The sequence below is a fragment of the Falco punctatus genome (genome assembly GCF_963210335.1).
Source record: "Falco punctatus genome assembly, contig: scaffold_278, whole genome shotgun sequence".
Taxonomy (NCBI): Eukaryota; Metazoa; Chordata; class Aves; order Falconiformes; family Falconidae; genus Falco; species Falco punctatus.
Window position 1 is genome coordinate 1 of NW_027660176.1, and position 22,690 is coordinate 22,690.

A 22,690-nucleotide genomic window follows, 5' to 3' on the forward strand; every position below is an offset into this window, starting at 1 on the left:
CAGGTCATGAGGGGGATCCCAGGGCAGGATCCCAGTGTGGGGGCCGGTTGTGGGGGCTGGGGGGATCCTGTTGCAGGATCCTGGGGCGGGATCCCAGGGTGGGATTTCAGGGTGGCCCCAAAAGGGTCCTGGGGCAGGATCCCGGTGCAGGGTTCCCAGGGAGGGTCCTGGGGCAGGATCCTGACGTGGGTCCTGGTGAGGAGTCCCGGGGCAGGATCCTGACTGGTACCGGATCCTGGTATGGGCCCTGGGGCAGGATCCCAGTGCAGGATCCCACTGTGGGTCCTGGGGCAAAATCCCAGGGGAGGATCCCGGGGCAGGATCCCAGTGCAGGGTGCTGGTTCAGGATCCCGGCCCAGGATCCTGAGACCGGTTCCCAGTGCAAGGTCTCGATTCGGGATCCCGGTTGGGGCTCCCGGGGCAGGATCCCGGTGTGATTCCCGGTTGGGGCTCCCGGGACAGGATCCCGGGGCCGGTCCCGGTTGGGGCTCCCGGGGCAGGATCCCGGTGCGATTCCCGGTTGGGGCTCCCGGGGCAGGATCCCGGTGCGATTCCCGGTTGGGGCTCCCGGGGCAGGATCCCGGTGCGATTCCCGGTTGGGGCTCCCGGGACAGGATCCCGGGGCCGGTCCCTGTTGGGGCTCCCCGGGCAGGATCCCGGGGCACGGTCCCGATGCAAGATCCCGGTGCGATTCCCGGTCCAGGCTCCCGAGGCGGTTCCCGGTTGGGACTCCCGGGGGTCCCCGCGCCCCCCGCCCCGCCCGCCCCCCCGGCGCAGGCTCCGCCCGGCGGCCGCCGCAGCGGGACCGGGGGCGGGCGGGGAACGGGAAGCGGCGGATGCTCCGCGGTGCCCGGTGCCTCGGCTGGGGGCGGCGGCTCCTCCCGGTACCGGGGACGGGGGGGAGGGCGAGGGGGGGGTCCCGGGGCGGGGGGAGCGAGGGGCCGTGCCCCGGCACCGGGCGCGGCTGCGCAAGGGCCCGGGCGGCGGCGGGAGGCAGCGCTCGGGGGGGTGGGGGGCGGCGGGAGGGCACCGGGAGGGCACCGGGACCCCACCGGGGCAGCACCGGGACCCCGCCGGGAGGGCACGGCGACCACACGGGGGGAAGCACCGGGGCGGCACCGGGGGGCGGCACCGGGAGGGCGCCGGGACCCCACCGGGAGGGCATCTGGACCCCACCGGGGGGGCGGCACCGGGGGGCGGCACCGGGACCCAACCGGGAGGGCACGGGGACCCCACCGGGGCGGCACCGGGACCCCACCGGGAGGGCTGCAGGTGCGGGGGGGCGCGGGGCTCCTTCCCCCCCGCCCCCCCATCTCAGTCCAGCCCCGCACCCACCCGCTCCCCTCTGGGGTCCCGGTACCACCGGGGTGGGGGGGGGGGGGAGGGGGGGGGGAAGGCCCTAACCGGGGGTCCCGTCCTTAACTTGGGGGGGGGCGACGGTACCACCGGCTGTCCCCTCCCTGGGGGATGTGGTACCAGGTGCCCCATCGCTAACTGGGGAGGGGGACATGGGGGTACCGGGTGCCCCGTCCCTAACTGGGACACACACATGATGGTACTGGGTGCCCCATCCTAACTGGGCAGATGCAGAGACCCCTCCCAAATCGAGGGGGGACAACACGAGGTGCCCCCCACCCCCCCCAAGGTGGGGGTCACCACTGCCTCCCCACCCCCCCTCCCCCCAAGCCGGTGCCGGGGGGTCCTGCCCACCCCAGGGAAGACACCCAGGCCTTCACCCCCCCACACCCCCCATCCCCAGTGGTGCCCCCCCCCCGTGGTCACCCCAGGGTGTCCCGTCCCCCCCCCCCCCCCCCAGGTCCTGGTCCCACCTCCTCGCCCACCACCAGGATTTCCTTTCTGAGTCATTTCTGCCCTGCCAGCGCGGGGGGACCCTGGCTCTCACCCACCCAGCTGTGCCACCCAGCTGTGGTCACCCGAGGGACCCCGGCACCCTTCCCACCCCCATCTTTTCTCCCCCACCCCCCACCCCTGTAGGTCACCGTGGCCCCGGCATCATGTCCCGGCAGCGCTGAGGGTGGCGGGACGGGCGACACGTGGGCGAGGAACCATGGGGAGCATCTACAAGGAATATTTTAACACGGAGAAGATCCGAGAACATTACAACTACACCAAGGAAGGTTCCGAAAGCCCCCCCAGCACCTCCCGTTGGGTGGTCTCCATCCTCATCATCGTCCTGTGCTGCTTCATCGTGCTGGAGAACCTGCTGGTCCTCATCTCCGTTTGCCGCAACAAGAAATTTCACTCGGCCATGTACATCTTCATCGGGAATTTGGCTTTTTCCGATCTTCTAGCCGGCTTGGCTTTCATGGCCAACATTTTATTCTCCGGAGCCGCCACCTTCAACCTGACGCCGGTGCAGTGGTTCGTGCGGGAGGGCACGGCCTTCGCCACCTTGGCCGCCTCCGTCTTCAGCTTGTTGGCCATCGCCATCGAGCGCCACGTGGCCATCACCAAGGTCAAGGTCTACAGCAGCGACAAGAACTGCCGGATGGTGCTGCTCATCGGGGCTTGTTGGGTGATCGCGGCGGCCATCGGCAGCCTCCCCATCATGGGCTGGAACTGCATGAGCGACCTGCGGGATTGCTCCACCGTCCTCCCCCTCTACTCCAAACGCTACGTCCTCTTCGTCATCACCATCTTCACCCTCATCCTCCTCGCCATCGTCGGGCTCTACAGCCGCATCTACTGCATCGTGCGCTCCAGCCACGCCGAGATCGCCACCGCCCAGACCCTGGCCCTGCTCAAGACCGTCACCATCGTCCTGGGAGCCTTCATCATCTGTTGGCTGCCGGCCTTCATCATCCTCCTCATGGATGCTTCTTGCCCCGTCCGGGCGTGCCGGATCCTTTATAAAGCGAACTATTTTTTTGCCTTCGCCACCCTCAACTCTGCCGCCAACCCCATCATCTACACGCTGCGCAGCAAGGACATGCGCCGGGAATTCCTGCGGGTGCTATGCTGCTGCGGTGCTGGGCGCCGGGACCAGCCCCCCGGCCGCTGCGGCTTCCCGCTCCGCACCTCCAGCTCGCTGGACCGCTGCACCCCAAAATACGAGTTACCCACCTCGCCCATCACCCGCGAGTGTACCACCTCCGTCTAGGGGGTCCCCACGGCCACCCCACGGCCGCCCCACGGCTGCCCCACTGCCGGGGCGGTGAGTGGGATCAAGGTGGGAATTTTTCCAGGTACGGATGGACAACTGCACCTTCATCTCGGGCATCCCCCCCCCTCCCCCCTTTCCCCACCCACCCCCCCCGGGCATCCACCCCCCCAGCATCCCTCCCGCTGGCATCCCCGGCGGCGATGCTGATGCTCCGGCTGGGATGACTGTGACCGGTGCACGCGTGCGCCGTCTTGCGTGTGCGCGAGCACGCGTGTTGCTCTTCCCACGCCCTGCCCGAGCCCTGGGGCCCCCGTGGGACCTGTCGGACGGGTCTTGGGGCCCCTCCCCCCCCCCCGGCACCCCCCTGGCGCCAGTGGCAAATCCTCTGCTCCCGGCTGCTCCCCGACACCGTGGGTGGCTCCGACCGCTGCTGCAGCCGGAGGAGTTTGGGGGGGTATCCTGGGAAAGCCGGGCCTGGGGCGCTCGCCGTTGAGTGGGGTGGGGTGGGGAGGACGATGACACGGGGACACCCGTGTCCTCCCACCCTGCTCCGTGGTCCCGCCGCGTGCTGGCGCGCGGAGGAGGCGAGGGGGGGTCGTTGCGGCTGGCTCCGCCGGGGCTTTGCCTGGTCCCAGTGCCCCCCCCCCCCCACACTCCAGGAGCCCCCCCTCCATCCCCAGCGACCCCCACACAAGGGGCGATGGTTTTATTAAAACGGTGCTTCTCCACCTGCCTCCGCCTCCTTCCTGGGCTGGGGACCACCGGGCTCCCCCCTGATTTCTGGTGGGGAGGGGGCTGGGGGGGGCGGGGCACCCCACATTTGGCTGGATGGGGATGTTCAACGCTCGGCAGCTTTTAGAGACCCGGGAGCGCAGCCCAGCATCTTCCCTGCACCGAGAAGGGGGATGGGTGCTTTGCCCCGGCTTCCCGGTGCCAGCACCCATGGGTGGGGGTCTGGGGGTCCCAGGGCCCGGCTGGGGCTGGGTGCCAGCGCTTCCTCGCCCCCGTCTCACACGGCTGCAGCCTCAACCGCAGCTGCTTCCCCACGGCGGCTGGCGGTGTTTCGGGGAAACCCTGGGGCGGGGGGGGGGGAAGCGAGGGGACACGTGGCTCCCCCCAGGACCCTGCGGACCCCCACTCGTGCTCTTACAGCCGTCCCAACCCCGGGCTTGGTTGTCCCGGATGCTGGTTTGGGGTCGGTGTGCCGGTGCCGGCACCGAATTTTTTGGTGCCCTAATTTGGCCCCGTTTCCTCCCTTGGAGGGTGCAGAGGAAGCGAGGGAGGGGGTGGGGGAGGGGGTTTCGTTTTCCCCCGCCGCCACCGTCGGGACGGGTCCCCATCCTGGCACCCCGCAGGCGCCCCGGCAATGACCCGCGGTGTTTCGGTCGCCCCCGCAGCGCCGGGGCCCGGCACCGATCCCCGGCCGCCTCCATGGACGATGGGGAGTGGGATGCGCCGCCGTTCGCCCATTGCCACGGTGGGGCTGTGTGGAACCGGGCCCCCCACCGGGTACCCCGGGCCCCCCACCGGGCCCTGGGCCCCCCACCCGGCCGGCAGAGCCCCACGGCTGGTGATGAATGGGGGAATCCCGCGGGAACTGCTGTGATTCATTACCAGACCAGGCGGGAGCTGGAGGGGCCCCGGCCGCTCTTTTGGGGCCACCAAAAGGGGGCTCGAGCTCCCCAGCAAGGGGCTGATCCAGTGGTCTCCTGGCTGCTGAGGCTGGGGGGGAGCGGGGGTCTGGGTCCCACCCTGGGGGGTCACTGGGTGCTGGGGGGGTGTAGGGCAGCCCTGGGGCTGCACCTGGCCCCGTCCTGTCCCCCCCCAAACCTGCCATGGTATAGCCTGTCCCCTCTAACCCTGCCATTGTACAGCCCGTCCCCCCCCAGCCCTGCCATGGTACAGCCTGTCTCCCCCCCCAGGCCTCCCATGGTACAGCCTGTCGTCCCCCCCCCCCCCCCCCCCCCCGAGCCCTGCCATGGTACAGTCTGTGTGTCCTGTCGGTGTGTCCCCCCCCCCCCCCCAGCCCTGTTATGGTACAGCCTGTGTCCCCCCCCCCGCCATGGTACAGCCTGTCGTCCCGTCGTGTCGTGTCGTCCCCCCCCCCCCCCCCGCCAATCTCCACTGTGCTACCCCGTCTGTCCCCCGGTGGTACAGCCCACACCCCCATCCCAGCAGTGGTACAGCCCATACCCCCCTTTCCCACAGTGGTACAGCCCATACCCGCTGTGCTAGGGCCTGCCCCACCCCCCACCCCTGCGGTGCTCTGACCCGTGTCCCTCCAGCCCTCAGTGGTACATCCCCCTATCCCCCCCCCCCGCACCTCGCAGTGGTACGTCCTCCCTGTCGTCCCCCCCACCCCGCAATGGTACGTGCCTCCACCTCACCCCCGGCCCCGCAGTGGTACGTCTCCCCTGTCCCTCCCCTGCCCCGCAATGGTACGTCCTTCCGCCTCCCCCCCCTCCCCCCGCCCCCAAAGTGGTACGTCCCCCCCACCTCTCAGTGGTACATCCCCCCGCCCCGCAGTGGTACGTCCCCCTGTCCCCCCCTCGCCCCGCAGTGGTACGTCCCCCCCGTCCCCCCTCGCCCTGCAGTGGTACGTCCCCCCCGTCCCCCCCCCGCAGTGGTACGTTCCCCTGTGTCTGTCGTCCCCCCCCGCAGTCGTACGTTCCCCTGTTCCCCCCCCCCCCCCCCCGGCCCCGCAGTGTTACGTCGCCCCCCGCCCCGCAGTGGTACGGCCCCCGGCCCCCCTCTCCCCGCCCCGCAGTGGTACGTGCCCCCGTGTCCCCCCAGCCCCGCAGTGGTACGTCCCCCCGTCCCCCCCCGCCCCGCAGTGGTCCGCTCCCCCCCGGGGCGGCCCCTCCCGCCGGCCGGGCCCCTCCGTGCGGCGCCCGCCCGTGCCGCCCCGCTCCGCCGCCCCCGGACAGGTACCGCCCCGCGCCCGGCCCGCGGCCCCTCGGCCGGGGGGGGTCCCCCTCTCTGCCCGCCCCCCGCAGGCGCCTCCCCACACCCCCCCCCCCCACACCCCCCCCCGGGCTCCGGCCCGCAATGGTCTGTCCTGCCCCCCTCCCCCGCCGCAGTGGTCTCGCCCGCCCCCCCCCGCCCCCGCTGCCATGGTCTGGCCCGGCGCCGCCCCGCCCCCGCCGCTGGTTTCCGCGCGAATCCGCCGCCCGGCCCCGCCGCTCCCGCCGCCGCCGCCCCGATGCCGGCCCGGGCCGCGCCGCTGCCCCCGGCCCCGCTGCCCGCCGAGCTGCGCCGACGGTGAGTCCCCGGCGCCCCCCCGGCCCGGCCCGGCCCGGCCTGGCACCCCCCGCCCCCCACGCTCCCCGGCACCCCCCGGCCCGGAGCGGCCCTGGCACCCCCGCGGCCCCCGCCCCCCCCCAGGCCCTGACGCCCCCCGGCCCGGCCCCTGGCGCCCCCCCGGCCCGCCTCCCCCCCCAGGCCCTGACGCCCCCCGGCCCTGGCACTGACACCCCCAGCCCCCCCCTCCGGCCTTGGCACCCCCCCGGCCCGGAGCAGCATTGACACCCCCCAGCCCCCCCGCCCCGGCCTTGGCACCCCCCCCAGCCCTGCCCACCCCACCCCCCTCCCCCACCCCCCCCCAGCCCTGGTACCCCCTGGCCGGGCCCTGACACCCCCCAGCCCCCGCCCCCCGGCCCTGGCACCCCTTGGCCAGACACTGACACCCCCAGCCCCCCCGCGTCTTCTGCCCCCTCCCCCCCTTCCCCCCCCTCCGGCCCTGGCACCCCCCCGGCTCTGACACCCCTTGACGGGGCCTTGACACGCCCCCCCGGCCCGGCCCTGACACCCCCTGGCCGGGCCCTGCCCCCCCCCCCCCAGCCCTGACACCCCCTTGGCCGGGCACTGACACCCCCCCAGCCCCCCCGTTCCGTCCCTGACACCCCCCAGCCCAGCCCTGGCACCCCCTGGCCGGGCACTGACACCCCCGCCCCCCCCTCCCCTGGCACCCCCTGCACGGCACTGGCCCCCTTGGCTGGCCCTGACACCCCCCCAGCACTGACCCCCCCCTGTGACTGCCCTGAGCCCCCCCCAGGCATCGCACAGACCCCCCAGTACTTCCCTGACCCCCCCCACCACTGCCCTGCCCCCCCGTGCAGTGTCCTGAGCCCCCCAGGCATCGCACAGACCCCCCAGCGCTCCTTGACCCCCCCCATGCAATGCCCTGACCCCTCCCCACTACCCTAAGCCCCCCTGCAGCGTGCTGAGCCCCCCAGCCCTGCACTCCCCTGACCCGCCCCCCCCCCCCACTGCCCTGAGCCCCCCCAGGCATCACACAGACCCCCCCAGCACTCCTTGACACCCCCCCCCCCCCATGCAGTGCTCTGAGCCCCCCAGCCCTGCACTGCCCTGACTCCCCCCTCCCCATTGCCCTGAGCCCCCCCAGGCATCGCACAGACCCCCCAGCACTCCTTGACCCCCCCGTGCAATGCCCTGAGCCCCCCAGCCCTGCACTGCCCTGAGCCCCCCCAGGCATCGCACAGACCCCCCAGCACTCCTTGACCCCCCCCATGCAATGCCCTGACTCCCCCTCCCCATTGCCCTGAGCCCCCCCAGGCATCGCACAGACCCCCCCCCATCTCTCCTTGACCCCCCCCACACTGCGCTGACCCCCCCCCAGGCATCACACAGACCCCCCAGCACTCCTTGACCCCCCCATGCAGTGCTCTGAGCCCCCCCATCACATAGCCCCCCACCCCCTGCCCCCCCCATACTCACACCGCCCCCCCCAGCACCTCGCGCTCCGTAGCCCCCCTGCCCCTTGGCGAGCCCCACCACGGCTCAGCACTGCACCGGGGGTCCCCGCAGCCCCCTCTGCCCCCAGCTGATGGGGGGGGGGGCTCCCTCGGGGGTGGTGGGGGTCACCAGGGTGTTGCTGCCCCACAGCTCGGCCCCACGTGGCGGTGGGGGCGCCTGGCCTTGCCCCCCCGCGTGGCTTTGTCCCCACGCTGCCCGCTTGGGGCAGGGACCGAAGGCGCAACCAGCCACTTGGGGGGGGGGGGGCAGGGCACGACCCCTCAGTAGCCCCCCATCTTTTCGGGGGGGGGGGGGGCACAAATCCCTGCCTGGAGGGGTGGTGGGGGGAGTGGGGCGCGGTGGGGAGATTGGGTTGGGGGTCTTGAGCCATCCCCCGCCTGGCTCCGGAGGGCTCCGGCACCATCCCCACGTCCCCCCCCACCCCCCCTCCAGGGAGGGGGGGGGACACGCACAGAAGATTTGGGGGGGGGACACGCATGGAAGGTTTGGGGGGGACGCACACACGCACGGAAGGTTTGGGGGGGGGACATGCACGGAAGGTTTGGGGTGCACATGGAAGGTTTGGGGGGGGGGACGACACGCACGGAAGGTTTGGGGGGGGGGGAACACGCACACGGAAGGTTTGGGGGGGGGGACGACACGCACAGAAGGTTTGGGGCGCACATGGAAGGTTTGGGGGGGGGCACGGAAGGTTTGGCGTTTCCTGCGCCGTCCTCCCCGCCGGCTATTGTCCCTTCCGCCTGCCTCCCGGCATCCCCTGGCCAGCGGGAAGGGGGGGGGGCCCCCCCCCCACTCCCCCCCCACTCCCCCCCACTCCCCCCACTCCCCCCCACTCCCCCCCACTTCCCCCCCCCGCTGCGCTCAAGCCATTCTCCGGTTTGGCTCCCCCATTCTGCTGCGGCACAGCCCCCCTGCGCCCCCGACTTTTTCCCGGTTGCCGGGGGTCTCCGGCTGCGTGGCCATCCTCAAAGCCAGGTGCCAGATGGGTTTTATCCCCCCTGTCCACCCCCCCCCCTTTTTTTTTTTTTTTTTTTTTTTTTAGGGGGGGTGGGTGGCGTTGGGGGACCCCTTCCCCCCTTAGCTCCGGTTTTAGCTCCGGTTTGAAGGAACTGGCGGCGGCGTGAGGGTAGGAAACCAAAAAAAAAACCCCGAGCGGCCGGAGGTGAGACGGGAACCAACGTACCGGCGGCACCGGCGAGGTCCCATCCCGTGGTGGCCCGGGGGGCCGGTGGCTGCGTGGCCCCGCTCTGGCAGCTGGGCTCCCCGTTTCGGTTGGGAGAGCCACGGTGAATTGGGGGTGGGGGGGGTGGGGGAGCTCCGGTGTTTCCCCCCTCACCGTGGGGCTGGGGGGCTGTCCCCAGCCGCCCAGGGGTAGCGCCAGCCGCTTCCCCCCCACCCTTGGCCGCCGCTTTGTGCCACCGTGACACGTGGCTTCTCCTCCCGCTGGCTTTTTTGCCGGGGTGGGGTACGGGTGGGGCAACGAGCCTCCGCCATTACCCTGTGTGTGTGTGTGTGGGGGGGTCCCTTGGGCTCCGGCGTCCTGCTAGCAGCCCCCCCCCCCCTTATTCCCCGCCTGGGAGCTGAGCATCCCCCTTGCTCCGTGCCGTGGCCTGCGCCGCTCCTTCGCCAGGTGCCACTTCTAGAGCCGTCAAAGCGATTGGGGGGGCCGTCCCGGTTGCCCCCCCTCCCCCCCTACATCGTAACCTCGTCGGTGGAGCACGGTGAAACCCCCAACTCTCTTCCTTTTTCCAGGCTGCAGGACTTGGAGAGGGATGAAGACAGCCTGAGCGAGAAGGTGAGTGGCTCCGGATCCTCGGGAGCCGCGTTTCCATCCACGCTTCGCTCCGGTTTGGGCGCCGCCGTCATCCCATGTCGTCACCGCCGGTCCCGCACCGGGTGCTGCCGTCAGGCTGGGGATGCTCCGGCTCGCAGCGGTGGGAGCCGGCAGGGCGCCGGAGCCGGCTCCTGGATGCCCGGATAACTCTGCGATTCAGCGGTGCTGCCCAGCCGTCACCAGGATGGGATGGGGGGGGGGGGGGAGGGTCCAGCGCCCCACGGCGTGGGGCAGGGGGGGGGACGGTGTGGCGGGCTGGCCGAGTGAGACCCCGCCGTGTCTCCCTTGCTGGCCCAGCTCCCTGGACCCGGTGAGGTCGTAGTCCCGGTGTCGGCGCTGTCCGTTGTCATATGGAACCCACCGTCACCTCCTATCGGGAGGGTCCTCGCGAGCTGGGTGAGCGGCGCCCGCATTCGGAGCCACCGGCGGTTCGGCTCAGCCCGACCGCCTACGGAGACGCCGCTCCACCGAGCCCCGCGGGGAACGTCACCGCCGCCCGCCCCACGCCGTCCCCTCCGTCCCCGCAGGAGTGCGTCAAGGAGAAGCTGAGCCTCATCCATGGCTTCCTCCAAGCCGACGTCCAGAACCAGTTGAGCGAACTGGAAGCCAAACTCCGCTGCAAAGAGCTCTCGGAGGTGAGACACCCCCAACCCCCCAGGTTTTTTGGTGGCTTTGGGGTTGTGGCAGCGCCGTGGCTGGGTGGTTTAACCGCTGCTCTCCCCTCCCAGGAGAGGTACCTGGCCAAGGTGAAGGCCCTGCTGCACCAAGAGCTGGCGGTGGAGAATGGGGCCGCGGCGCCGCTGTTGCAGGCATCCAATGGCTGCGCCAAAAACGGCGCCTACGGGAGCGACGAGGACTCGGAGCGAGCCGGGCCCGACGGGGAAGAAGACAGCGCGATGGAGATGGAGGAAGCAGTGGAGGAAGCAGCCACCTCTTCCTCCTCCTCTTTATCAGTTCCCACGCCGCGGGCGCGCAAGGCCAGGAGGAGCCGCTCCAACGGGGAGAGTAAAAGTAATGGCAGCGCCGGGGGCGACTTGGTTTTCCGTTCTCTTTCCCGACAGATTTAAATGAATTAATTGAGTGCTATTAATTACCAACTGGGAGCACAACGGTTCCCGGAGGGATTGAGTGCAGAGTTCCACCCCCCACCGGCCCCAGGAACGGTTTTGGCGTCTCCTTGCCTTGTCCCACCAGGATGCTGGGGTGCCCGGAGAAGGGGTGCTGTCACCCACGGTGGTCCCGGCCCTGTGGGGTGTTGGGTGGGGGAAGGGCAGCGGGTCCCCATCGTTAACGCGCCCCTTCGTCCTCTCCCTAACAGAGTCTCCCGCCAGTTCCCGCGTCACTCGGAGCTCTGGCCGGCAGCCGACCATCCTGAGCATGTTCTCCAAAGGGTCAGTCTGGTGGCAGGGCTGGGACTTCTGCCTCCTTTTACCGTGTCGTCCCCCCCCCCCCGGGAGCCTTCACCCTCTTCTTCCTCTCTGCCACCCGGGGCTCCCAAAAGTCGCGATTCTCAATGGGACTGGCCGGGAGAGCCCCAGATCCTCGTGCCGTTGGCTCCTCGGCTTCATCCGTTGCGTTTACAAACCGTTAGGTCCAACAAACGGAAATCGGAGGAGGTGAACGGGGAGGTGAAGCAGGAAGCCATGAATGTGGAGAAGGAGGAAGAGGAGCTGGAGGACAAGGTGTGTGCCGGCACCGGTGGCAGCTGAGGGCTTTGCCGGCGGCTTTGCCGGGCCGCCGCAGCGCTGGGGTTGGGTGCGCTGTCTCGGAGGGCGTCGCGCTCTCCAACCTCCCCTCACGCCCCTTCGTTTCTCCTTCAAGGAGCAAGATGAGAAGAGGATTAAAATCGAAACCAAAGAAGGGTGAGGAGGAGGAGGAGGAAGGCCCCGCGTTGGGCCTGGGGCTGTTTCCCTCCGCCGTGGCCTCGGTGAGACGGGGAGGACGATGATGTTACGCTGCTGTCTTCATCCCTTTGTACCTTTTTACACCCAGGTCAGAGATAAAAGATGAAATTACTCAGGTTAAGACTACGACACCTGCTAAAGTAAGTTCGTTTTCCTCCATCTCAGCGTTTTAGGGTGATTTTGTTATTTTAATTTTTTTTAAATTTTTTAGCTCTTTTAAAGGGCTGGGCTAAGGGAAAGATAAAGCCGTTTCCAGCCCACCCAGCTTTCCAACCTCACTGGGGGGGGGGGGGGGTGTGTTGGTTTTGGGGAGCTGCTTTCAATGCCAGGGCAGCAGCGCCGCTGTTGTGCTTTACAAACCCTCGTTTGTGCTAACGAACGGGACCGTGGGGGGAGGGAGAAGCTGACGCAGCCTCCCTTGTCTTGCAGACCACCCCTCCCAAGTGCGTCGACTGCAGGCAGTACCTCGATGATCCCGACCTCAAATTCTTCCAAGGGGATCCTGATGATGCCGTAAGGGATTTAACGCTCCTTCTCCGGGCGGGGGGAGAGCTGTGGCGCTAACGGGAATGCTCCTTCAACAACGTCTTCTCTCCTCGGTGTAGCTGGAGGAGCCAGAAATGCTGACGGACGAGCGTTTGTCCCTCTTCGACGCCAACGAAGATGGCTTTGAGAGCTACGAGGACCTGCCGCAGCACAAAGTCACCTCTTTTAGGTGAGGGGGGGGGGGGCGGGCGGAAAGCAGGCGATTCAAAACCTGCTACATTGACAAACCTCCCGGGATAAGGCGTCGAGCTCCCATCTCCGTCCTTCGCCAGCGTCTACGACAAGCGAGGTCACTTGTGCCCCTTTGACACCGGCTTGATCGAGAGGAACATCGAGTTGTATTTCAGCGGTGCCGTGAAGCCCATCTACGACGATAACCCTTGTCTGGACGGTGAGTCGGGCGCGGAGGAGCCTCGGGGGCCGCAGGGCCGGGGCGGTTTGTCACCTTACATCTTGCCTTGACGCCCTGCGCAAAACGGAGGCGGGTCCAGGTGGCGATTTGGCATCCTGCAGCCGCTCGGGGCTTGGGTGTTTTTGGGTGCTGAAGGCTGAAATTGAGGTTTTCTTGCTTTCAGGTGGGGTGAGAGCCAAGAAGTTGGGACCCATAAACGCCTGGTGGATTACGGGGTTCGATGGAGGGGAGAAGGCTTTGATCGGCTTCACCACAGGTGAGTGAGCGAGGATGGGGGGACGTTGGGCTCGGGGAGCACGTCTGGCTTGGGATTGCAGTCTCCATCATGTATCCGGCTGGTGAAGGAGCTTTATTTGGGTTTGTGGACTTTGCTGCTGCTGGGAACCGGCCCCAACAAGCCCAGGGCGAGGTGGAGGACCGTGCCGAAGTGTGGCTCTGGGTTTATTTAGCACAGCGGCGCCTAAACGCGTATAAAACCGCTTGCTGAGCTCGCAGCTGCTTGGCAGCGCCCTGCGTGAGGCTGTCGGAGCTGGGGCAAGCGAGGCCGGGTCAGGGTCTCTCTCGGAGGGAGTCTTCTCTTTGCTCTTGACCTCTTGGCCACGTTGCGGGGCTCTGTTGCTTTCTTACTCCACTCCCCAGGCTTTTTGGACAGGTTTGTGTTGAGAAAGGTCTTGGAGGAACGCCCAGTCCCGGTCAGCCCTTGGCTCCGTGTCCCAGCTGGCTTCCCCCCCTCCCCCCCCCGTAGCTTATTTGGGGGAAGCAGCTGATTTTGGGGGGCTTTAAAAGCTTTCTCCCTTCACCGTTATTGCAAGGAACCCTGGTGATATCAGAGGACTTAACTCTCCTGCGCATCAGCAAATGGAGTTTGTAGTGAGAGGAAAAAAACCAAAAAAACCAAACCCAAACCCTGGATTATCTTTGTTTTCTAATTAGGGAACAGCAAAAAGAGAAGGCTAGCGCACGGATAGCGCACCCCACCTTGCGTCCCCCCTCCCCCCTCGCTTTGGTGGCGATAGCTGAGTGACCGTGGGTCCTGGCTCGTGGTAGAGCATCCCTGCAGACTTACGTCTCGGTGCTGTAGCGGCGTGGATGGGCTGGTCTTCCTCCCGGCAGGACTCGCTCATCCTGAAATCCCGCTCAATTTCCCGGTATTTTAACTACCCGCAGCCTTCGCGGATTACATCCTGATGGAGCCCAGTGAGGAGTACGCCCCCATATTCGCCCTCATGCAAGAGAAGATCTACATGAGTAAAATCGTCGTCGAGTTCCTGCAGAACAACCGCGACGTCAGCTACGAGGATCTGCTCAACAAAATCGAGGTGAAAATCCAACGGCGGTGGCATCCCCGGGGGTGGGCGTCGCTCCGGCACCCTTTCCCTAACCAACCCCTCCTCGCAGACCACCGTACCTCCCGCGGGGCTGAACTTCAACCGCTTCACAGAGGACTCGCTCCTGCGACATGCCCAGTTTGTGGTGGAGCAGGTGGAAAGCTACGACGAAGCCGGCGACAGCGACGAACCCCCTGTCCTCATCACGCCCTGCATGAGGGACTTGATCAAGTTGGCTGGAGTCACCTTGGGGAAGAGGTGAGCCCGGTGGCCCCGTGTAGACACATTTTTTGGGGGGCACTTGGCTTCAGTGCATCCCAGGAGGAGCCCGGCGGGTTGGTTCCCATCAGCTTTGCGCGGGGGATCCTGCCAGGAAAAGCTTTTGGCTTGTTCCCAGCTGGGATGACCTGAGGATTTATGCTCAGTAGCATGAGCAGCACTGGGAAACTGGAGTAGAAATCCTCCCCAAACTGGAAAAAACTCTCAGCCTAGTGCTTCCCCGAGCGAGGAAAGGCGCTGGGTTGGGTCCCCGGAGCCTGGCTTTGCTCCCTGCCCCACTGTAGCATCCTTTCGGGACCCTGTGCCAGCCACAGCGCGTTCCTGGGTGCCTGTCAGGGGATCCTGTCAGGGAATCCTGCCGTGGTCCTGGCCTCTTGGGTGCCCTGGGGAGAGCTCTGTTCCCTGGGGATCCTCCTTGGGTGCCAGGCTGTTCCTTGTGGCTGTAGCTGTCAGCGATCCGAGGCAGGGAGTCACCTCTCACCGCTGTCCCCTTGGTCACAGGCGAGCTGTCAGGCGGCAGGCCATCCGGCACCCCACCAAAATAGACAAGGACAAAGGTCCCACCAAAGCTACCACCACCAAGCTGGTGTACCTCATCTTCGACACCTTCTTCTCGGAGCAGATCGAGAAGGACGAGAAGGAAGATGACAAGGAGAACGCCATGAAGCGCCGGCGCTGTGGCGTCTGCGAGGTAATGGGGTGGGGGGAGGGCGCTGAAGTGACCCGATCCCCCTGCCGTCCCTTCCATCCCAGATGAATTGCCTGCTCTGGGGTCGCTCCTTTGGGGTAGAGGAGCTGTTTCCAGAAGCCACGGAGCTTCCCGCTGTCCCTGCCTGAGGGGTTTCCACTGTCCCTTCTCCCTGCTCCAGGTCTGCCAGCAGCCCGAGTGCGGGAAGTGCAAAGCTTGCCAGAACATGGTGAAGTTCGGGGGCAGCGGCCGGAGCAAGCAGGCTTGTTTGCAGAGGAGGTGCGTCTCACCCGGGCAGCGATGTCTCCTACCAAAATCCTCTCCGCATCCGGAGAGAGGGGACGTGGTCTCTGCCCCCTGCCCTGCTGCAATGCCGGTCCCTGTGTCCCCAGGTGTCCCAACCTGGCCGTCCGGGAAGCTGATGAGGACGAGGAGGTAGATGACAACATCCCCGAGATGCCCTCGCCCAAGAAGATGCTGCAGGGCAGGAAGAAGAAGCAGAACAAGAGCCGTATCTCCTGGGTGGGGGAGCCCGTCAAGGTGAGGCTGGGCAGGACCCCGCTGGGGTGGGTGCTTGGGCTGCGTCGCTCGCCCGCGTTGGGGGTTTTAACGGGGTTCTCCGCTGTCCCGCCGCTTCTGCAGAGCGATGGGAAGAAGGACTACTACCAGAGGGTCTGCATCGACTCGGAGACCCTGGAGGTGGGAGACTGTGTCTCTGTCAGTCCCGACGATCCCACCAAGCCCCTCTACCTCGCCAGGTCGGTGCCGTGGTGCTGAAGGGGCTGAATTTCTGCCTCCTGTTGGGGGTGGATGTGCGTGGGAACAGCTGACCTTCCCAATTAGAGAACGCTAATTGCGTGGCTGTGCTGCTGTCTGGGGGCTCTCCAGCTCTGGCGAGGCTCAGAGCAGCTTTTTTGGTGCCTCGTAACCCTGGCTCCTTCCCCCTCAGGGTGACAGCCATGTGGGAGGACAGCAGTGGCCAAATGTTCCACGCGCACTGGTTCTGCCCGGGCTCAGACACCGTCCTGGGGGCCACCTCTGACCCCCTGGAGCTCTTCTTGGTGGACGAGTGCGAGGACATGCAGCTCTCCTACATCCATGGCAAAGTCAAAGTGATCTACAAGGCGCCCTCGGAGAACTGGTCCATGGAGGTGGGTGACAGCCCTGCAAACCTTGGCGCTGGCCCGGAGCTGGCGCGGTGTGAGCGGCGTCACCGATCCCTGTGAATACCTCTCTCCTAGCAGGGCGGGCTGGACATGGAGATCAAGATGGTGGAAGACGACGGGAGAACTTATTTTTATCAGATGTGGTACGACCAGGAGTACGCTCGATTCGAGTCCCCGCCGAAAACTCAGCCCATGGAAGACAACAAATACAAGTGAGCGCGCGGCGGGGCAGAGGTGCTCGGGGTCTGCTTTGCCCAAAATGGGTGGCCGGAGCTTCTTGGCTTTGGCAGGGTCCCCATCCCTGCGTTCCGTCCCCATTCCCGCAGGTTCTGCATGAGCTGCACGCGCCTGGACGAGGTAAGGCACAAGGAGATACCCAAAGTGGCTGAGCCCTTGGAGGAAGGGGATGGGAAGATGTTCTACGCCATGGCCACCAAGAACGGAGTGCAGTACAGGGTGGGAGATGGTGTCTACCTCCTGCCAGAAGCTTTTTCCTTCAGGTTGGTGCTCGCAGGGAGGCGGTTTACTCGCTTCTCAGGATGCTATTTGGTCCAGCTTTTGGTAGCAGAGGACGTAGTCTGCGGGTGGTGAATCCCACCCGTAAACAAAGCACCCCATTGCCCTTATTTCCAAAAGCTTAGCTTAAAAATAAAGGTGCTTCTGACCCCAATTTCTCCTCCCGTCGTTAAACCGAGCGACTTCTCCCTGCTCAGACAGCCCCGATTGCTGAGCTGCTGTATTTTGGCAGAGGACTCGGAATCCTTTTGCGTGTTACTTTTTCTTCCAAAAGAGCGAGCCTGGGTAGATGAAAGGTGAAACAAGACCCTGCCTGCTGCCTGTAATTACCGGAGGAAAAATGGCAAATTTTTGGGAAGAGGGCCGGGGCAGCGACATGTAGGGCACCCCAGATTGCAGCCAGGCACGGTTATGGGATGGTCTGGCTGTAAAACACTTGTGCTGTGGAGCGGGAGGTTCGGTGCCGGCGCTGCCGTGGTGGCTCGGTGCCCACCTTCCGTCGAGGAGGAAGCAGGCAGGCTAGGCAGCGCTGGGGGAGGATGCTCTGTGCTGTTAGGGTATTTTTTTGGGGGGGGGAAAGGGATACCCCAACTTCCTTTTCTCCCCATCTCCCCAGCATGAAACCTGCCAGCCCAGCCAAGCGCCCCAAAAAGGAGGCGGTGGATGAGGAGCTGCACCCGGAGCACTACCGCAAGTACTCGGAGTACATCAAGGGCAGCAACCTGGATGCTCCCGACCCTTACCGCGTGGGCCGCATCAAAGAGATCTTCTGCAACATCCGCAGCAACGGCAAACCCAACGAGGCTGACATCAAGCTGCACATCTGGAAGTTTTACAGGTGAGCGGCGCTGCTGGGGTCTGTGGGGGTGCACAGCCCTCCCCCCACCCCCGAAGTGGGCTGCAGGGCCGGCCTGAGAGCGCAGGTGCTGGGAAAAGCTCTGCGCCATCAGCTCGAGGTCGCGTCGGAGCCAAGCGCCTTGAGCCACCGCGGTGTGGGCGCTGCTCGAAGGGGCTTACCGCGGCGCTTTGGGCTCAGCCCCCGGTGCTGTACCACACCGCCAGCGCCATCCCAGGGCGTGGGTGTTTACCCAGACATTTGCAGGCTCTTAGTCATCCCCCCCCCCCGCCCCCCACCGCGGAGGGATGTGTGTGAAGAGCCTTGGCAGCGGGAGAGGAACGTGCTGATGCTCGGGACTGCGTGTTTCGAGCATAACAGCTCCTCGCTTTAGCTCTCTCTGCCTTTAAATTCACTTACCAGCTCTGGTGGTTGTTCCCCCTCCCTTTAAGAAGAACCCCCCCTCAAAAAACTCCCGTTGGTGTGAAAGAAAACATCCCTTTGGTGCTGTGCCTGGGCCGTGCCAGTGAACATGTGCAGCTGGAGGAGAAAAACCCTCCTCTCTCTGGGGAGACGGAGCGGTGTGAGCGCCAGAGGCCGGACGGCGGTGAGGATCTCGCTGAAAACGTTTCCTCGTGGTGGTTTTTGGTTTTTTTTTCCCCCCTTGCAGACCCGAAAACACGCACAAATCCATGAAAGCCAGCTACCACGCGGACATCAACCTCCTGTACTGGAGCGACGAGGAGACGACGGTCGATTTCCGTGCGGTGCAGGGCCGTTGCACGGTGGTGTACGGGGAGGATCTGACGGAGAGCATTCAGGACTACTCCGCCGGCGGGCTTGACCGCTTCTACTTCTTGGAGGTGAGGGACCCGGCGCTCGACGGGTCTGGCTGTGTCTCTCTGGGTGCTGAGCCCCCAGAGGGGCTGAGCAGAACAGGTGTTGGCACGGGCTGTCCTGCTGCCCCGCGTGTGTCTTGCACAGAGGGGGTGTTGTGCAGAGCGAGGATTGGAGCTGGGTGAAACTTCCTGGGGACTTGACTCTCGGATAGAAAGGAAGCTTTAATCTGGGTCACTGGCTGGAGCAGCTGCTCCTCGTGGAGCTGAGGGGCTAAATTTGGCCCCTCAGGTGGCCACCCCGGCTCTGGGAGGTGACTGAGAGGGAGGTGACAGGCCCCCACGCTGCGCCTGTGTCCTGCCCTTTGGTTTCGCAGCTCCCGTGGGGTCTTGGCAATGCCTCGGTCGTTCCTGAGCTAGAAAAATTCTTCACGTTCCAGTGTCCTGAACTTTTTCTCTTTCCCCAGGCTTACAACGCAAAAACCAAGAGCTTTGAAGATCCTCCCAACCACGCTCGGAGCTCTGGCAATAAAGGGAAGGGGAAGGGGAAAGGGAAAGGTAAGTCTGCTCAAGGGGGAGAGGTCTTGGGCGGGTGAACCGGTTTGTGTTTGCCGTTAAGCGCTGCCGAGCGGAGATAAGACCTGCCGCGCCGACCAGATGTGTCTGCGCTCTCCTCCTTGCTCCGACGCTCTGGCAGGATGCAGCGATGTGGTCTGCAGCTCTGGTTTTTTATTTTTTATTATTTTTTTGAAGGCACCTAATCTTTTCAAAAATAAACCTCGTGGCGAGAGCACCTGGTCCCTGAGAGATCTCAAAGCTTTTTCTCTCGCCAACCCTCTGCCAGGGGCTGGTTGCTCCGTAGCATAGGGCTTTGTACCTTTCTCCCGGCGCGGGGAGATGCCCTGTTGTGTTATCGCTGCGCCCCGCTGACCCTGAGAAGCTCTGCCTGTGCCCACGGGCTGCTGGCTGCAAAGGGATGGCGGGGGGGAAAGAAGAGAGGCTTCCAAGGGCAAGGGGGCGGATTCTGGCAGCAGCAGTGAAACGCTTAAGGGGCTGAAAGGTGCTCGAAGCCGATGTTTGGAGTGTTGCGGAGGAGAGGGAGAAGAATTTGCCTTGTAAGCACTGAGAGGAGGAAATGACTTTGCTTTTTGATGCGAGTGGGGCTCTGTTTGCAGGCAAAGGCAAAGGGAAGTCGTCGGTGAGCTGTGAGCAGGCCGAGCAGGAGCCGGCTGAGCTGAAGCTCCCCAAGCTGCGGACCCTGGATGTCTTCTCCGGCTGCGGAGGGCTGTCTGAGGGCTTCCACCAGGCAGGTGAGCGGCAGAGCGGGGACAGCGGTGGGGTGACGAGCTTGCCCGCTCGGCTCCTGCGAGCTGACAGTTGTGTTTGGCATGTGCCGGGAGCAGGGAGGGCGAGCCAGCGCTCTGCTCCTCCGCACAGGCTCAAGATCCTCCGCTTTGTCTCTCCCCAGGCGTGTCGGAGACGCTCTGGGCCATCGAGATGTGGGAGCCGGCCGCCCAGGCTTTCCGACTGAACAATCCCGGCACTACCGTCTTCACGGAGGATTGCAACGTCCTGCTGAAGCTGGTCATGTCTGGCGAGAAAACCAACTCGCTGGGGCAGAAGCTGCCGCAGAAGGGGGACGTGGAGATGCTGTGCGGTGGTCCCCCGTGCCAGGGCTTCAGCGGCATGAACCGCTTCAACTCCCGCACCTACTCCAAGTTCAAGAACTCCCTGGTGGTCTCCTTCCTCAGGTGAGCAGGGGAGATGGCGAGGAGCTGTGTTGGGGTGCGGACCCCGCGCTCAGCCATTGCTCCCGTGTCTCTTTTCCCTCCTCGCAGCTACTGCGACTACTACAGACCGCGGTTTTTCCTTCTGGAGAACGTCAGGAACTTTGTGTCCTTCAAGCGTTCCATGGTGCTGAAGCTCACCTTGCGCTGCCTTGTCCGCATGGGTTACCAGTGCACCTTCGGGGTCCTACAGGTAGGGTGGGTGCGTGACCCCGAGGTGATTAAGCGGGGTGAAAACCCTTCTCCTCTCACCTGGCTCTGCCGTGGTCCATCCCTTGTGCAGGAACAGCTGGCTGCGTTGCTTCTTGGCTTCTCTGGGTGGTTTGAGGGGATATTCCCAGCTCTTTGAGGGCACAAATTGGACAGGGATGCTCCAGCCCTTTCAGGAGTTGTCCCTTCCTTCCCAGGCTGGCCAGTACGGCGTGGCCCAGACGCGGCGGAGAGCCATCGTCCTTGCCGCGGCTCCCGGCGAGAAGCTGCCCATGTTCCCTGAGCCTTTGCATGTCTTTGCGCCTCGTGCCTGTCAGCTGAGCGTCGTGGTGGATGACAAGAAGTTTGTTAGCAATATCACCCGGTGAGCCTTTGCTGCCGTGCCGGGGCTGGCGAGGGTGAGGTTTCGGCTACTCACGGCTCCCTCCTTCCTCCCAGGACGTATTCCGGCCCCTTCCGCACCATCACCGTGCGGGACACCATGTCCGACCTGCCGGAGATCAGGAACGGTGCCTCCGCCTTGGAGATCTCCTACAACGGCGAGCCCCAGTCCTGGTTCCAGCGGCAGATCCGGGGCTCTCAGTATCAGCCCATCCTCAGGGACCATATCTGCAAGGTGTGGATGCCGGGGTCTCGATGGGGGCCAGGCTGCCTTCTCCCCAGAGAGGACTGGGGCTCCTGGGGGTGACCGGTGTCCCTCTGTGTCCCCTGCCCTGGTGACGGTGGGCTTGTCGTTGGTAGGACATGAGCGCCCTGGTTGCAGCCCGGATGAGACACATCCCCTTGGCCCCCGGTTCTGATTGGCGTGACCTGCCTAACATCGAGGTGCGGCTCTCAGACGGCACGACCACGCGCAAGCTGCGGTATACGCACCACGAGAAGAAAAATGGCCGCAGCAGCTCCGGGGCGCTGCGGGGGGTCTGCTCCTGTGCCGAAGGTGGGTGATGGCTCCCTAAAAACACACGTGGCTGGGCTGCAGCAGCTCCGGGGCGCTGCGGGGGGTCTGCTCCTGTGCCGAAGGTGGGTGATGGCTCCTTAAAAACACCTGTGGTTGCCTGTTCAGCCCTTTCCTCACCTTCTCCGTCTCCCCAGGCAAGCCCTGTGACCCTGCGGACCGACAATTCAACACCCTCATTCCCTGGTGCCTGCCTCATACAGGCAACCGGCACAACCACTGGGCCGGGCTCTACGGCCGCCTGGAGTGGGACGGCTTCTTCAGCACCACCGTCACCAACCCTGAGCCCATGGGCAAGCAGGTGGGTGCTGCCGTATCCCGTCCCCTTTGGTGGGAAGGGTTGGAGTCGCCGGCGGCCACGCCAGATGACCACTACGGTCATGACTCTTGGATTCTTTTTATTTGCTGCTGTAGGGTCGGGTGCTGCACCCGGAGCAGCACCGGGTGGTGAGCGTGAGGGAATGCGCCCGCTCCCAGGGCTTCCCCGATACTTACCGCCTCTTTGGAAACATCCTCGACAAGCACAGACAGGTGAGTGCCGGCGGCTCGTTGGTGGCGAACCCCCCTCGCCGGCGGCATCCCTGTGGTGGAGCTGGCGCCCAGCGTAACCCTCCTTCTGTCGCAGGTTGGTAACGCAGTGCCTCCTCCTCTAGCCAAAGCCATCGGGCTGGAGATCAAGTCGTGCGTGTTGGCGAAGCTGAGGGAAGACACAGCGGGTAAGTGGTGCCGCACCGGGAGCTGCCGCCAGCCCCTTCCTCTCATCCCCAGCCTCAGCCCCCCCCACCTTGGGGGATCCTGCTTTCAGGCTGGGGGCTGCAGCCCCCATCCCATCCTGTCCCCCTGGGGTGGGGTACGGCAGCGTCACCCCCTCCTCTCTCCCCAGAAACCAGCGCCCTGGAGAAGATGGAGACCATGGAAATGGCCAACTGAGGCGCAGCCTCTCCGCCAGCACCAGGACTCCCAAACATGCACTGATTTATTTTAAACCCTTTTTATTTGTTTGGGTTTTTTTTTTTTGTTTTTGTTTTTTTTTTTTTTGTTCGTTTTTTGTTTTGTTTTCAATTTCCCGGTCTGCGGGGACCTGCCCCAGCCTGTCCCCCTGGCCCTGCTCGTGTCTGTCTCCGCCGCTGTCTGTGATGGTCAAACTCTACTACCAACCCCGGGCCCCTCCCCCACCCTCGGCCGAGCCCTGTGGGACCCCCTGGTCCCGGCCGAGCCCTGTGGGACCCTCAGGTCCCAGCCCTGCCCTGGGGCCCTGCTCCCTGTTTTTATGCCGCATTGTATTGAAAATAATCGGCCGCTTTGTATAAGTGGGAATTGATACTTTATGTAGTTTTTATATGTTGTAATATTTCTTCAAATAAATCTCTCCTATAAATTATACCCCCTGCTTCCCACCTCCTCCTTCCTCCGGGCCTAACCTAGGCCTCGGCCTCGCGGGACCGCTCAGGTGTTGCTTAGCAACCGCCTCCCGGCGTGCAGAGCGGGCCCCTC

General features: G+C 65.4%; 2 protein-coding genes across 7 annotated transcripts; both read left to right on the forward strand.

Moving 5' to 3' along the window:
* The first annotated feature begins 55 nt into the window (after positions 1 to 55).
* Positions 56 to 4,955, forward strand: S1PR2 (sphingosine-1-phosphate receptor 2). The gene is made up of 2 exons (XM_080411742.1): positions 56 to 884; positions 1,996 to 4,955. The coding sequence occupies exons 1-2, from the start codon at positions 241 to 243 to the stop codon at positions 3,119 to 3,121; spliced, it is 1,770 nt and encodes a 589-aa protein (XP_080267868.1). The 5' UTR covers positions 56 to 240; the 3' UTR covers positions 3,122 to 4,955.
* A 1,281-nt stretch (positions 4,956 to 6,236) lies between these two features.
* On the forward strand, positions 6,237 to 22,579 carry DNMT1 (DNA methyltransferase 1). 6 transcript variants are annotated; one of them, XM_080411745.1, is made up of 35 exons: positions 6,237 to 6,385; positions 9,653 to 9,695; positions 10,032 to 10,130; positions 10,262 to 10,369; positions 10,463 to 10,745; positions 11,053 to 11,125; positions 11,326 to 11,416; positions 11,556 to 11,596; positions 11,727 to 11,778; positions 12,068 to 12,151; positions 12,244 to 12,353; positions 12,457 to 12,575; positions 12,760 to 12,852; positions 13,764 to 13,915; positions 13,995 to 14,182; positions 14,705 to 14,894; positions 15,073 to 15,170; positions 15,284 to 15,431; positions 15,534 to 15,649; positions 15,841 to 16,042; positions 16,133 to 16,269; positions 16,384 to 16,557; positions 17,190 to 17,411; positions 18,079 to 18,271; positions 18,712 to 18,802; positions 19,420 to 19,554; positions 19,713 to 19,995; positions 20,083 to 20,224; positions 20,439 to 20,605; positions 20,680 to 20,857; positions 20,983 to 21,178; positions 21,334 to 21,497; positions 21,611 to 21,727; positions 21,850 to 21,912; positions 22,080 to 22,579. In XM_080411745.1, the coding sequence occupies exons 1-34, from the start codon at positions 6,327 to 6,329 to the stop codon at positions 21,895 to 21,897; spliced, it is 4,596 nt and encodes a 1,531-aa protein (XP_080267871.1). In that variant the 5' UTR covers positions 6,237 to 6,326; the 3' UTR covers positions 21,898 to 21,912; positions 22,080 to 22,579. The 6 variants fall into 6 exon arrangements, 5 of the variants coding, with proteins under 5 accessions (XP_080267871.1, XP_080267869.1, XP_080267870.1 ...); XM_080411743.1 differs by having other exon boundaries at positions 6,238 to 6,385; positions 21,822 to 21,912; XM_080411744.1 differs by having other exon boundaries at positions 6,238 to 6,385; positions 16,136 to 16,269; positions 21,822 to 21,912.
* Positions 22,580 to 22,690: the final 111 nt, after the last annotated feature.